At 39.8% G+C, this 14,856-nt stretch overlaps 1 protein-coding gene across 2 annotated transcripts in view; it reads right to left on the bottom strand.

Annotated features, from left to right (window-relative positions):
* Positions 1 to 456: 456 nt before the first annotated feature.
* The window catches only part of LOC127203444 (zinc finger protein 420-like), a 22,543-nt gene continuing 8,143 nt past the window's right edge, over positions 457 to 14,856 (bottom strand). The window contains exons 1-3 of one of the 2 annotated variants that reach the window (XM_051162219.1): positions 9,031 to 9,096; positions 4,203 to 4,329; positions 457 to 3,278 (exon numbers count right to left, since the gene is read on the bottom strand). In XM_051162219.1, the coding sequence (XP_051018176.1) occupies positions 1,117 to 3,278; positions 4,203 to 4,329; positions 9,031 to 9,060 (2,319 nt within the window). In that variant the 5' untranslated portion in view covers positions 9,061 to 9,096 and the 3' untranslated portion in view covers positions 457 to 1,116. Of the gene's footprint in view, positions 3,279 to 4,202; positions 4,330 to 9,030; positions 9,097 to 14,856 lie in introns of those variants that run through there. The other variant, XM_051162218.1, reaches the window with a different exon arrangement.

The following is a 14,856-nucleotide window of genomic DNA, read 5'->3' on the forward strand; positions in this document are numbered from 1 at the left end:
ACTGTCTATCAATAATAGGATTGTAGCTGTATTTCCATTTGTCTCACTGCAGACTTCTCACTTTCCATGAATGCAAGGAAGAGAATAGTCTTCTTTCTAAGGCCCCCCTAAGCCCCTAAGCCTATGAACACTGTCTGTGTTGAGCTCTTTTAATGGCACCATGTATACTACCATAGTAGTGAGCCTGAAGAGTAAGCAAAAAGACTTCCCTACTTTATTTAACCAAATGTTTTCTCTCTAATGTCGGTTTTCTGATGTCCAAGTTTGGAGGAACAACGAGAGGGTTTGTCACATGTTGTAGGAGAGGCTCCTCCTGCGGAGATAACAACATTCATATGCACCCACGCAGCCAAATGGGAATTGACAACAGAAGCCAGTATGCTTGCCAACGAAGTCCATCCTGTCCAATCACTGGGGTTTAGTGGGGTTACTTACATAAATATGGGAATGGAGTTGCTTCTAGGAGCATAAGGGATTCAAAGACAATTGCCATCATGAAATGCAAACCAACATGAAATACAGCTTATGAACACTGAGCACCCAGAGCACACTACACAACTGTAGGCTTATCTACAGGGAAAAGGGCATCGTCTCTTACTGGTTCAATCCATCAAACCCCTTCTAAGCAGCAACACTGGTGTGAGTTTCTTCAGATGTTATTAAGCACAATGATTCCTGTCTGCTTCAGGGACTTCTTGATGCTATTTTGAGCGGTTTATTTCCTGTTTTAATTCGCTTCCCTAGAGGATGAAATGTTTTAGTCTCAAAAATAACGAAAACAACAAAACAAAACTGCTACACAATAGAATATTCTTCAGGATTCTCCATTTCGTCTTCACTATGAAATAGGTTGAGGTTGAAAAAGTAAAACATTTTAACAATTTTTTTTTCTACAATGTCACATTTGCATTTATTCCTTCAGTTTAAAGTCTTGATATTTTTTCACCAAGATTTGGACGTAATTACTTAAAGGCATTCCCAGGTTTCTCATATTCACAACTATTCTCTAGTGGGGAACCTGTAGTGGCCCATTAGAACAGAGTCTGGACAAAGCATATGCCATATTATTTGCTATTGAAACTTCTTTTATTCCAGTATGAAGTTTCTGATGTTTTCTTAGGCCTGAGAGGCAGGTAGAGACTGGGCCATACACACTGCATTTATTAGGCTTCTCTCCTGTATCAATTCTTTGATGAGTTCTAAGGTGGGCTTCTTAGATAAAGGGTTAGTCAGATTCACGGCATTGCTAAAATTCACACTTCTTCCAGTATGAATTTTCTGATGTTTTCTAAGAACGGAGCCACCAGTAAAGGATTTTTCACATTCGCTACATTTGTATGGTTTCTCTCCTGTATGAAGTCTCTGATGTGTTCTAAGATGATCTTTCTGGATAAAGCGTTTGTCACAGTCACTGCATTTGTAAGGTTTCTCTCCTGTATGGATTTTTTGATGTGTCCTAAGATTGGCTTTCTGGATAAAGCATTTGGCACAGTAACTACACTTGTAAGGTTTCTCTCCTGTATGGATTCTGTAATGCCTTCTAAGGTGGGCTTTCCGGATAAAGCATTTCTCACATTCATTGCATTTGTAAGGTTTTTCTCCGGTGTGACATTTCTGATGCTTCCTAAGGTCTGAGCCAACCGTGAAGGATTTTCCACATTCGCTACATTTGTAAGGTTTCTCTCCTGTGTGAATTCTCTGATGAGTTCTAAGATTGGCTTTCTGGATAAAGCATTTGTCACAGTCACTACACTTGTACGGTTTCTCCCCCGTATGAATTCTGTGATGTCGTCTAAGGTTGGCTTTCCGGATAAAGGATTTGTCACACTCAGTACATTTGTAAGGTTTCTCTCCGGTATGAATTTTCTGATGCGTTCTAAGGTCTGAGCCAACAGTAAAGGATTTGTCACATTCACTACATTTGTAAGGTTTCTCGCCTGTGTGAATTCTCTGATGTTTTCTAAGCTTAGCTTTCTGGATAAAGCATTTGTCACATTCACCACATTTGTAAGGCTTCTCTCCTGTATGGATTTTCTGATGCATTCTGAGATCTGAGGCAACGGTAAAGGATTTGTCACATTCACCGCATTTGTAAGGTTTCTCTCCTGTGTGAATTTTCTGATGTCGTCTCAGGTGGGCTTGCTGGACAAAGCACTTGTGACACTCACTGCATTCATAGGGTTTCTCTCCAGTATGGATTCTTTGATGTATTCTAAGAGATGAGCCAACGGTGAAGGATTTCTCGCATTCACTGCATTTGTAAGTTTTCTCTCCTGTATGAATCTTTTGATGTGTTTTAAGTTGGGACTTCTGGATAAAACATTTGTCACAATCTGAACATACGTAAGATTTCTCTCCTCTATGAATTCTCTGATGCCTTTGAAGGCCTGAAGAAGTGGAAAGGAACTTGCCGCATTCGTTACATCGGTAAAGTTTCTCTCTACGGTGGATTCTGTAATGCTGTTCAAGGTGTGATAACGTATAGAAGGACTTGCTACATTGCTTACATTCATAAGGTCTTCCTCCTCCATGAATTTTATGAGGTTTTCTAAGACCTAAGCAGCAGAGAAAGGATTTTCTACCACCGTTATATTTGCAAGTCTCCTCTCCAGTGTGGATTCTGTAATGTCTTTTAAAGCCTGATGAATGATAAAAGCATTTACCACACTCTGTACATTTGTACGGTTTTTCTCCATAATGAATGTTGTAATGTACATTGTGGTGTGACAAATACAGAAAGGGCTTGTCACATTCTGTAAAGTTATAGGGTTTCTCCCCAGGATGAGCTCTCTGGTGTCTATAGAGGCTCGAATAGGTCCTGAAGCATTTTCCACATTTCCTGCACTGGTATGGTTTCTGTCCACTACAGAGTTGTTTCATCGTGAGTTCATGTTTCGAGTCAAAAAATGTATCATACTCTGTATTTTTGTGTTCTTTCTTTCCAGTGTGGACTTGTTGATATTGGCTAATGACAGAACACAAATTTAAATATTCTTTATAATCTTTATATTTGTCTTGTTCTTCTCCAGTGTTCCCACTTTTCTGTGTCGTGGGAGTTGATGATTCAATGGCGGCATCCTTGAGGTTCCCACTTCTGTACTCGCAGTTTTCTGTAGTATCGTTTGTGTTATAAGGTACACCTTGGGAGGATTCATGAACTATTTTGCCAAACTCACAACATGTGTAAGACTTCTTTTGGGTACTTGCATGTTGACAGACAATATGCTTTGAGCCTTGATCCACAACCTCCTCATATTTACCACATATGCAATGGTTCTCTGGAAAATTAGCACAATTAGGGACAATAAGGTTGACGCTTGATGAAACAGAGTCAATAACTGATGCCTCCTTAAATTCTGAAAGACAGATAAACTAGCAATTATTATAAACAGAGCCCTCAGCAGAGGACTTTTTTTTTCATTATTATTAATGCTCAGAAGAACTTCTACTCTGATCTCTATCAATCTGAGAGGATCAATAACAGCCTTCTCTGTCTAATCTACATATGTTACAGAAGGTTTAACGAAACGGTAATCAAATAATAATGCAATTTCAGAAAGATGCTCTCTAAACAAGCATATAGGGAATTCTGTCTATTTTTTATTGTTTGTGTTTTTGAGAGAGTCAAACTGTGTAGCTTTCATCGGCTAAAACTCACTATAACCCACGCCGGCTTGATACTCACCAGATCCACTTGCTTCAGCCTCCCTCCCTAGGGACAGGATTAAAATCATGCTGTGCCAAAACTAGAGACCATATCTCAAAATATAAAAAAATGAATAAAACAAAACAGACCCCAATACACACACCAACAGCTTTCTGTATTTTAAACCTCTCCATTTTTAAAAAAATCAGAAACAGGTACATAGCTTAAACCAAGAGTAAAATCTATGTAATCCAACAATGAAATATTGCACTACAATGCATTTCATTGTTTTGAATATTCAATTTTCTTTGAATTCTAAAATCAGGATTAAAAACAAGATGAAAGGGTTAGAGAGCTCTCATACTATATAGCATTGTATATTCTTTGCACACAACACTGAAAACTGTAAAATTACAGTTACTGTTATTAGATTTTTTTTTTTCCTGATAGTCTGTAGACAGGCCATAAACTTTCTAGAGATAAACATCCACACCCACAAAGTAGGTAAATACAAAGAAAGGATGAGTGATGAAGTTTACAAGAAAAACATTCTTACCTACAAAAACTAGGTTGCTGTAATTCTCCCACATTACGTCCATGTACAAAGCCCTTTGAGAAGAGTCGAGAAACTCCCACTCCTCCTGGGAGAAGTCCACAGCCACATTGCTAAACGTCAACAGATCCTGTAATGAAAAGTTCCCCATTTGCCATGTGCTGCTGGACAAAATGCTCTCCTAGGTAAAAGAGACCTGAAGAGTTAGAGGCAGCTTTGTGATATAGATGAGGCATGCCATTTAGACAAAGGCAAATGTTCTCTAATGATGCTGCAGACCGTGGTTCAGAACGCTGACGACACTTCCGGAAAACTCAAGTTTGATTGTCAGTACCCATAGGTTGTAACCCCAGTTACACCAGATTCAATGTTTTCTTCTAGGCTTTCTAAGAAGAATATTACTCATGCATACACTCAGGCAAATATACCCACAAAGTAAAAATGCGAGTTAATTTTAATAAAAGGTGTACTCTAAAATATTCACAATCTCTCTACATATTCTCTATCTGTGAAAACAGGATGACATAATAGACATACAATCAGCAAACTCTGGGTACATATAAGATACACATTTGCGGTGTAGATCCAGGAGTATACCTTTATGAAGTCTGTGTTGATATCAAACAGTATCACATTGTTGCAACGCAGATGAAAAGAATTACGGGCAAAACTGTGATTCCATCGTCAACCTTGCTCAATAAGAACCCTGCAGCAGGGCCTCATCTGACTCAATTCTAACACGCTCAGCTGGAGATCCTGTGGTGTAGGTTACAATGCTACATCGTTTGTAAAGCAAAGAGGTAGAGTATGGAATGCAGTTTACGGATGAATAAAAAGTCAAGGTCAAGTATGCAGATATAAGTGAGTATATACCATTTGATATACTCTTTCTGCTTCTGGGTTAACTCACTCATTATGATCATTTCTAGCTCAATCTATTTGTCCACAAATTTCGGGAATTCCTTGTTTTTAATAGCTGAGTAGTATTCCATAGTGTATATGTACCACAGTTTCTTTATCCATTCTTCTACTGAGGGACATTTAGGCTGTATCCAGGTTCTGGCTATTATGAATAAGGCTGCTATGAACATGGTTGAGCAAATTTTCTTGTTGTGTGCTGGAGCATCTTCTGGGTGTATTCCAAGGAGTGGAATAGCTGGGTCTTGAGGAAGCCCTATTCCCATTTTTCTGAGACAGCGCTAGATAGATTTCCAAAGTGGCTGTACTAGTTTGCATTCCCACCAGCAATGAAGACCTGGTGGCACTCAGAGGAAGGATAGCAGGTTACCAAGAAGAGACTTGATACCCTATGAGCATATACAGGGGGAGGAAATCCCCCTCAGCAACAGTCATAGGGGAGGGGAATAAGGGGAAAATGGGAGGGAGGGAAGAATGGGAGGATACAAGGGATGGGATAACCATTGAGATGTAACAAGAATAAATTAATAAATCTAAAAAAAAAGTCAAGGAGTTTGCGTCTCCTTACTAGCAGCAAGGAGAGTAAGGTCACTGAACACATCCGACATTCCAGACAACACATAGAATCAAGTACTTTGTGGAGTTATCGTGTGAGGATATTTTCAGTATCATCAAGGAAATAGAAAAATCACCATTAAGCAGCATCAATATTATCTACATTTTTCTAAAAGTCAACAAAGCCAATATGGATGACCAATAATTTTGGAAATTGTTGAGGGCTGTGCAGGAGGAACAACAAAACAGTTTTAGAAACTCATAGAATGCGGCCCACGGGTTAGCACAACCATGATGAGTGTGCCTCGGGTGGCCGAGCCCCAAGGACTGTGTTCTGAGAACTTTATGCTGTCATGGAGCACGGCTCTGCTTGCTGCCCTTGTCGTTGCCACATCCCATAATAGATGAGTTGTATGAAAACCCTAAGGGGGCTTTCAACCCATCACCGGCACTTACAATCGTAATATTTGATCTTTTTCAGGCATTGCTGCTGGAGCAGATTAACGATTCAACCACCACCCTTAGAAAGAACTTAGAGATGCAGATTGTTAGCAATGGCCACCGCCTTCAGAAAGAATTTGGAAAAAGACTGTTTGGTAAGGTCAGGTAAAGATGGTTTTTGGCAGTGGTTCTGATGTAGAGTGTCTTGAGGAATAACTCGAAGTTCAGAAAGGTACACACTGATGCTTGAGCGAGGGAATTTTCGAGGTCAGAGAGCAAGAACAATTACCCCAATTAGCACTAGCTAATCTGACTCTGCAGAAGCTGGGCTGGTGATTAAGGGAAAGGATAATTCCTTGTACCAATTTTTGCCCTCCTCTTCCTGATACGATTTGATAAAAATTGTTACTGAGTAGACAACTGTTTGTTTTTATATAAAAGTTTAGATTTGTGATTCTTTTAAGATTTGCATAACAATCCTTTTTATGATAATTGATTCTTTTCTTTGTAACCCCAGTTATAGCCTGCCAATAAAGGGAAACTGGCTGAAAAAGAAGTTACTTTGCTCGCTTACAGTTTGTTAATCCATACCAGGTTGCTTAGTCATAAATGCACGTGCGTTCTTGGGAATAGTTGCTTTTCTTCATTGGTAATACGTAGAACATTTGATCATGTGAGGAACACTGGGAAACATGTTTTAGTTATGTATATTCATTGCTATTGTTCACTTGAAGAAAAACAGAATGAAACCACACCGCGATTTTTGTGCTGCTTGAAAGATTTTGCTGGGATATATAAGCTGTGGGAGGAAAAAATAAGATTGTCTGAGCTTGTTGGAGTTTGCTCCATCCACTCACTATGCACGTGTGTGTGTGTGTGTGTGTGTGTGTGTGTGTGTGTGTGTGTGTGTATGTAAAGTTTTTTGGAGCTCACTTTTTGGAATTTGCTACTTCCACCCAATGTGTGAGTGAGTGTGTGTGTGTGTGTGTGTGTGTGTGTGTGTGTATGTATGTATGAAATTGTTAAAGCTTGTTGGAACTTGCTTTTTGGAACTTTTCTTGCTTCATCCACTAATGGTGTGTGTGTGTGTGTGTGTGTGTGTGTGTGTGTGTGTGTGTGTGTATGTGTGTGTGTTAGTGTATAATTCTTTCCCAATTTTTCTTTCTTTTTCTTTGATGGCTACAAGTAGTTCCGACCCAGAGAATCCAGCTTTGTAGCTTCAGAAAAAAAGACTGCTGAGTGAGCAGTCTCTGACTCTGCACATACCGCCTCAGTCTTCCTTGGCCTGACGAAGTTGGCCTTTGACAAGAAATTCCATATGGGGGCTCACTACAGAACATGTGTAAATATGTGAAAATGAACGTCCTATGTGATAATGCATTCAGATGATGTAGAAAGATATTCTGTGATCGTTGTAATAAGGAGTGTGAGAATATGATACTAAATCTTAATCAATTTCGAATATATTGTTGCTCACAGAATTGTCTCAACTAAAAATCTGAATGTATTAATTTCAATGCTACTCTTTTCTTCAGTATTTGATCTCAGTCACATGAAATGATTTTATATTTCATAGACAAGTGCCACTGATGATGCTTTCTTCGTTTTGGAAACAAACAGAATATGCAGGTTATACACTGGCTCCATCATCCATGTACACCAGAAATGTAAACGCGAGAGTCACAGAGATGCCTCAGAGGTATCTGTTCCTGTTACTTGTCTTGCAGAGAAATAGTTTAAAATTGTCTCTACATACATGGCAGCTTACGTCAGTGTACTAAGGGTTGGGTGGCAATTCAAGGCTACATGGGCATCAATGGAAGTATGTACTACACACATAAAAACATGCAGATGGACACTCATATACATAATAAAAATACTTTCTTAAGTAAGAAATGAAGACTCTCTGTGGAATCTTTACCTATATAATGCATAGTTTCTGGGAAAGGAAACGTATAAGATGCAGGGAGCCTTCACCCTCCAAAAGAAAAGAGCATTATTGTTAAAAGAGACATTTGTTATGCTTGAAATTTGATGGCTTATGCACAGAGTGAAGTCAATAACTAGAAAATTCTTAGTAATACATTCGACATGATGTAATACAGAGGTGGGAACAAGCCTGCTTATAACTTGTCTGAAAACTAAAAGACAAAGAGAAAATCCTGATGCATCTATTGTGAACTTATCACTGAGCACTCGAATTAAAAGATATGATATGATCAACACTTTTCCTGAGAGAAATAGTTTTCAGATGTCAACACACCTGTAAGTGCATTGTCCTTGTGTGATATCCAATAGCACAGATAAAATCCACTATGATGCAGTCTGCACCTCCTCACGGAAATAACAGTTTTATGGCAAGAGCAAGCCATGTACTCCTTCCATCATCTGGGTTCTGTAGGAAGCTAAATATGTATTACTGAGATTCAAAACAGTGAGTCTCTTCTATTTCAGTTTTACCATAAATTGTGACGTAGGCCAAAAAGTCCACGTGTTTCCATGGCTACGAAACCTCCCTGAAATGCAACCCTATGAGACACGCGACCTCCCTTCTTCACTAACGTGTCAGGACAAGAGTCCATCCTCTGTAAGAACTGGGCATCAACTAGGTTTACTTGATCACCAATTACAATAGAAATACATATTTCCTTTCAGAATTATAGGTCTTAAGTGCATGAAAATAATCTGTCATCACAGTCATAAGCCAGGGAGGATACAATGGGACAAGACTGTGCTATGTGGGTGACAAAATGCAAAGGCCTAATCTTAATTATCAGAGAAGAAAAATAAGAAAAAAAAATAGGAAATAAACACTTTAGATAACTTTATCAAAGACAGAAAATTAAAGGCATGCATGATTTTAACAACAACAACAACAACAACACAATCTTCAAAGGAATGTGGACACAACACTGACCTGGCGTACATTCATCGGAGAAGCATCCATTCTTTCTGTTGCTCCACTCTGAATTTCTTTCTCAGGAACAAAGGTTGCAACTCTTCAGGACATTTCACATTAAGCTATCAAGAATAAGAAAGCTAAATTTAGTACAATCCTGTTACAGACAATGCTATCCCACATAAGGAAACCCCCGGAACGAAAAAGATACAAGGGGTACTGTCCACACTCTTACAGACAGAAAAGCATGGAGGATATATTTAGAGTGATGACAGAAAATAACTGTAGATCTCATCACTGCACCCAGAAATGTTGGCTCTTAAAAGTCCTGGAGGAAAAAAGTACACTTGAAGAAAGCAAAGAAATAGCACAGGTCACCCACTCAGGCAACACCAAAGGTCACAATTGGAGATAAACCATACAGAGAGAATTTAACCATGATAACACAGGGAATAAAGACATTTTGCATAAAGAATAGATGAACAGAGAGCAGCTGGGAGTAGGATGTCATTTCCAACTCACAAAAACCAGGGAAGAAACATCACCAGTAATTTTATCAACCAGAATATTTTTTTTTTAAAAATCATAAGAGAAATAAAAAACCTGCAATATGAAAATCCCAGTAAGTTTGAAAATGTCTAAGATGAAGTTCAACAGATTTTGTGATGAGCTCCCAAAGCGACAAGGAATAAACAGAACACAGCTTAACCGCTACGCCAAAGCCCACAGTCCAGTGCAAAGGAAAACTGAGCAGTGTTAGCAGGAATAGCGGAAGAAGAGGAAGATGCATGCCTTCCCTGGTCCCATTTACTCCAGAGGCTTAAGAGTGAGCTGGAGAAATTTGAATAGGCCAAAGGATAAGGAGGAGATAATGCTGGGAAAGAATGGCACCAAACTCGTGTTTAATTCCCCACAGAAACCGTGTGAAAAAAAAAACTTAGAATTTTAAGTGTCTTAACTATTATTGAGAAATATAAAACTAACACACAAAATGGTTAGTTTTCCTACAAATCAGTAATGACCATTTGAAAAGCAAATTAGAAACATACCCCATTCGGATAGCTTCAGAAAGAACTAAGAATAAGCCTAAATAATGATGATGTCACTTCTGTGAGGAGATTTTTAAGGCACTGGAAAGAAAAATGAGAAATCAGAGTACACAGGAAGTGAAGTGCCACGCACTCTGACAAATGACACGGACTGAACTAACAACAACCAGCAGCACTGATGCAATCACATCAGCAAAATACTGACATTTTTCCCAACCGGAAACTGTCACATGGTCACAGGAAAACCCCAAATATCCACGTAAGGCTCTCAATCCTAAGAGAAGTAAGAGAAGTTTTCTTTTTTTTTTTTTTTTTGTGGTTTTTTGAGACAGGGTTTCTCTGTGTAGCCCTGGCTGTCCTGGACTCACTTTGTAGACCAGGCTGGCCTTGAACTCACAGCGATCCGCCTGCCTCTGCCTCCAGGGTGCTGGGATTAAAGGCGTGCGCCACCACGCCCTGCAAGAGAAGTTTTCTTTAAGTAGAAATTAGGGGTCCACAGACTGGGAAAAAATCTTCACCAACCCTACATCTGACAAAGGTCTAATATCCAAAATATATAAAGAACTCAAGAAATTAAACACCACCAAACCGAATAACCCAATTGAGAAATGGGGCTTGGAACTAAACAGAGAATTCTCAACAGAGGAGTATCAAATGGCTGAGAAACACTTAAAGAAATGCTCAACCTCCTTAGTCATCAGGGAAATGCAAATCAAAACAACTCTGAGATTCCATCTTACACCCATCAGAATGGCTAAGATCAAAAATTCAAGTGACACCACATGCTGGCGAGGATGTGGGGAGAGAGGAACACTCCTTCATTGCTGGTGGGAATGCAAACTAGTACAGCCACTTTGGAAATCTATCTGGTGCTATCTCAGAAAAATGGGAATAGGGCTTCCTCAAGACCCAGCTATTCCACTCCTTGGAATATACCCAGAAGATGCTCCAGCACACAACAAGAAAATTTGCTCAACCATGTTCATAGCAGCCTTATTCATAATAGCCAGAACATGGAAACAGCCTAAGTGTCCCTCAGTAGAAGAGTGGATAAAGAAACTGTGGTACATATACACTATGGAATACTACTCAGCTATTAAAAACAAGGAATTCCCAAAATTTGTGGATAAATGGATTGAGCTAGAAATGATCATAATGAGTGAGTTAACCCAGAAGCAGAAAGAATCAAATGGTATATACTCACTTATATCTGCATACTAGCCCAAGGGGCATGTCCCACAAAAGCCTTCATTTACCAGGAAACTGGGACAGAGGGGAAGGCATCCTATTGGGACTCTAAATGAGAGACGCATGGGAGAACAGCAAAATAAAAGGATCCAGAGGGTCCTAGAAATCGACAAGTAGAACAATATGATAGGCAGATTTGGGCCCAGGGGTCCCGCTCAAACTAAGGCACCAGCCAAGGACAAAACAGGAGGTAAACTTTAAACCCCTTCCCAGATCTAGCCAATGGTCAGAATATTCTCCACAGTTGAGTGGAGAGTGTGATATGACTTTCTCACGTACTCTGGTGCCTCACATTTGACCATGTCCCCTGGAGGGGGAGACCTGGTGGCACTCAGAGGAAGGACAGCAAGTAGCCAAGAAGAGACTTGATACCCTATGAGAATATATAGGGGGACGTAATCCCCCTCAGGAACAGTCATAGGGGAGGGGAATAATGGGAAAATGGGGGGGGGGAGGAATGGGAGGATACAAGGGATGGGATAAACACTGAGATGTAACAAGAATAAATTAATAAAAAAAATGCAAAAAAAAAAAAAAAAAAAGAATTAGAAGTTCTCTTACAAATGCCTGCTCCTGTGAAATAAACCAGAGCTCACACTAAGGATAACAAACTTTATGGGTAGGCATAGCGATGTACCCCTTAATTCCAGCACTAGGAACACAGACAAATGGAACTAAGTTCAAAGCCAGCCTCTTCTGAAAGCAAGTTCTGGGACTGACAGTGTCCCGGAGACTGCCCCAAACACACACACACACACACACACACACACACACACACACACACACACACACACCTTAAAGAACTAACAATAACAACAAAAATGGTAAAAGAATTAATAGCAGAGTCAATCAGTAAATGATTTTTATTGCTGTTAAAAAAAAAAAAAAAAAAAAAAAAAAGAAATTAGGGGTCCAGGAAACTCAGCCTCCTGCCCAAGAATTCGCAACCTTAGGTGAGAGAGTGGAAATCACATGGATTCTCCTTAGTCCTTTTGCCATGAAGAATTTCAGACAATTATAAAAGTGTTCATTAAGATCCAAAACCCAAATATATTCAGAGGAACAGCTCTGCAACTTTATAGTCACAGGAACTAGTGTAAAGAAAGCCCATGAAAGGGGACATAAAATCTCTTCCAATTATATATATAAATAAATAAATAATAAATAGAGAGAGAAAAAAAATATTTTTCTGCTAGGGCTATCTTGGCAGGGCGGGCCAAATGGACTCTGCAGCCACTTGGCTTGTAGGCATGCCCTGTGTGTTTGCAGCCCATCCTCCAAGCAAGCAAGCCAAGCTGACTGGAACTTTAAAGCACTCCACCCCCACTGCCTTTTCAATGACAGGGTGGGGGTTGGGGGATTGGGGATTTAGGGGGATGGAGAGTGTCTTTCCTAGGTTGGAGCACTGAAAGGTTTCTAAGGCAACACCTGAATACCAAAGAGTGGTGAGAGGTGGGAGTGGGGGTGGGGGAGAGAGGGTGGGAAGGGGCTGGGAGGGGGGGGGGGGGGGGGTTGAGGGGGAGAAGGTGTAGTGCTCTGCTGCAGCAGCTTGAGTTTGCTTGGCTGGCCCAAAGCTTAGGGTTCTTTGGGTTTGGTTTTGATTTTGGGTTTTGTTTTTTGTTTTTTGTTTTTGTTTTTGTTTTGCCTGTTTGATTTTTCTTTGTTTTCCCTCACATTGGGAGTAACTCAATACACATTGATCAATGCTCCCTCCATGGGGAGAGAGTAAAACAGGCCTAACCTCTAGTATAGGAAGGATGGCACCTAGGACACAAAGCACTAAAGCCAATGCTGATGAAATTTCCTGAGGTATTGCACATTCATTATGTGGCGGACACTCTCTTCTCCTGCTTATCTGATCAATACTTAAATGAGCGCTTAACTTTCGTGGTAAATAAGCAAAAAGAAGGAAATTTAAAATGTTGAGTCTTGTCCACTGGGTACATTTTTGTTTTTTGTTTTGTTTTTTCAAGACAGGGTTTCTCTGTGTAGCCTTGGCTGTTCTGGACTCACTTTGTAGACCAGGCTGGCCTCGAACTCACAGCGATCCACCTGCTTCTGCCTCCCGAGTGCTGGGATTAAAGGTGTGCGCCACCATGCCCAGCTTTGGGTATATTCTTATCTTTCAATCACTAATGAAGATTTAGGTTTGCTCTTTAAATTGCCTTTAAGATGCTTGGTTATATTCTGTGGAGAGATGGCTCAGTGGTTGAGAGCCCTGACTGCTCTTCTAAGGACCTGGTTCAACTCCCAGCACCCCACAGGGCAGCTCACAACTATCCGTAACTCCTGTTCCAGGGGATCTGACACTCTCACACAAATGTACATGCAGTCAAAACACCAATGTACATAAAGATAAAAATAAATTATTTTTAAAAAACGAAGTGTAACACCTGAAGCAAGGTGGCATATTAGCTTCTTTAATATTGCTACTGCTGGAGTGCTAACTCATAGAATTAATTCCATACTGCTTATTCTTCCTTCTTCTTCATGGCCTGATGGAATTACGTATCAACAAGATAATGGTAGTATAGAAATTTATTTATGTCAAAATTCTATGCAACAACCTGTAACTCCTTATTTACAAGAAATTATAGACTTAATAGTGATGAAAAGGACACATCTTAAACAGCTTACTGGCAAAGAGCTTACAGAGACCATTGTATCACTAAATTAAATTCAGGTGATTATTTCTTCAACATTGATAATTGGTATATTGCATTAGCATGTTACTTGAGACCAATAGATAATCTCTATCCAAAAAGTCCCCTCTTAATACTGCTCAAAGATATACCATGGTATTGCCTAAAACTAATTACATTAAAGAAAAGAGTTAACCCAGAAGCAGAAAGAGTCAAATGGTATACACCATTTGAAGGATCCAGAGGGTTCTAAAAACCTACAAGAGGATCATTATGATGAGCAGACCTGGGTTCATGGGTCCTGCTCAAACTATGGCACCAGCCAAGGACAATACAGGCCGTAAACTTCGAACCCCTACCCAGATCTAGCCAATGAACAGGACATCCTCCACAGTTGAGTGGAGAGTGGGGTCTGACTTTCATACAAACTCTGGTGCTCCATATTTGACCATGTCCCCTGGATGGGAGGCATGGTGGCACTCAGAGGAAGGATAACAGGCTACCAAGACGAGACTTGATACCCTAGCATCGTATTCAGGGGGAGGAGGTCCCCCTCAGTCACAGTCATAGGGGAGGGGAATAAGGGGAAAATGGGAGGAAGGGAGGAATGGGAGGATGCAAGGATGGGAAAACAATTGAGATATAATATGAATAAATTAATTAAAAAGTATATAAAGAAAATCCCTGTAAAGATTACTTTTAATGCTTTTACAGATGACTCTTTAAAAGGATAAGGAACACATGCTTTCTGTTTTATATACAAAGCCCATATGCTACACACACACACACACACACACACACACACAAATAAGATTGTATCCGTACCTCATTGTAGAGCTCAATAGTCTAAACATTAGGTGTCATTAATTTATTCAATCAGCTTTTATTAGATGTTTCCCAACCAC

Source organism: Acomys russatus, chromosome 19 (assembly GCF_903995435.1).
Source record: "Acomys russatus chromosome 19, mAcoRus1.1, whole genome shotgun sequence".
Classification (NCBI taxonomy): Eukaryota; Metazoa; Chordata; class Mammalia; order Rodentia; family Muridae; genus Acomys; species Acomys russatus.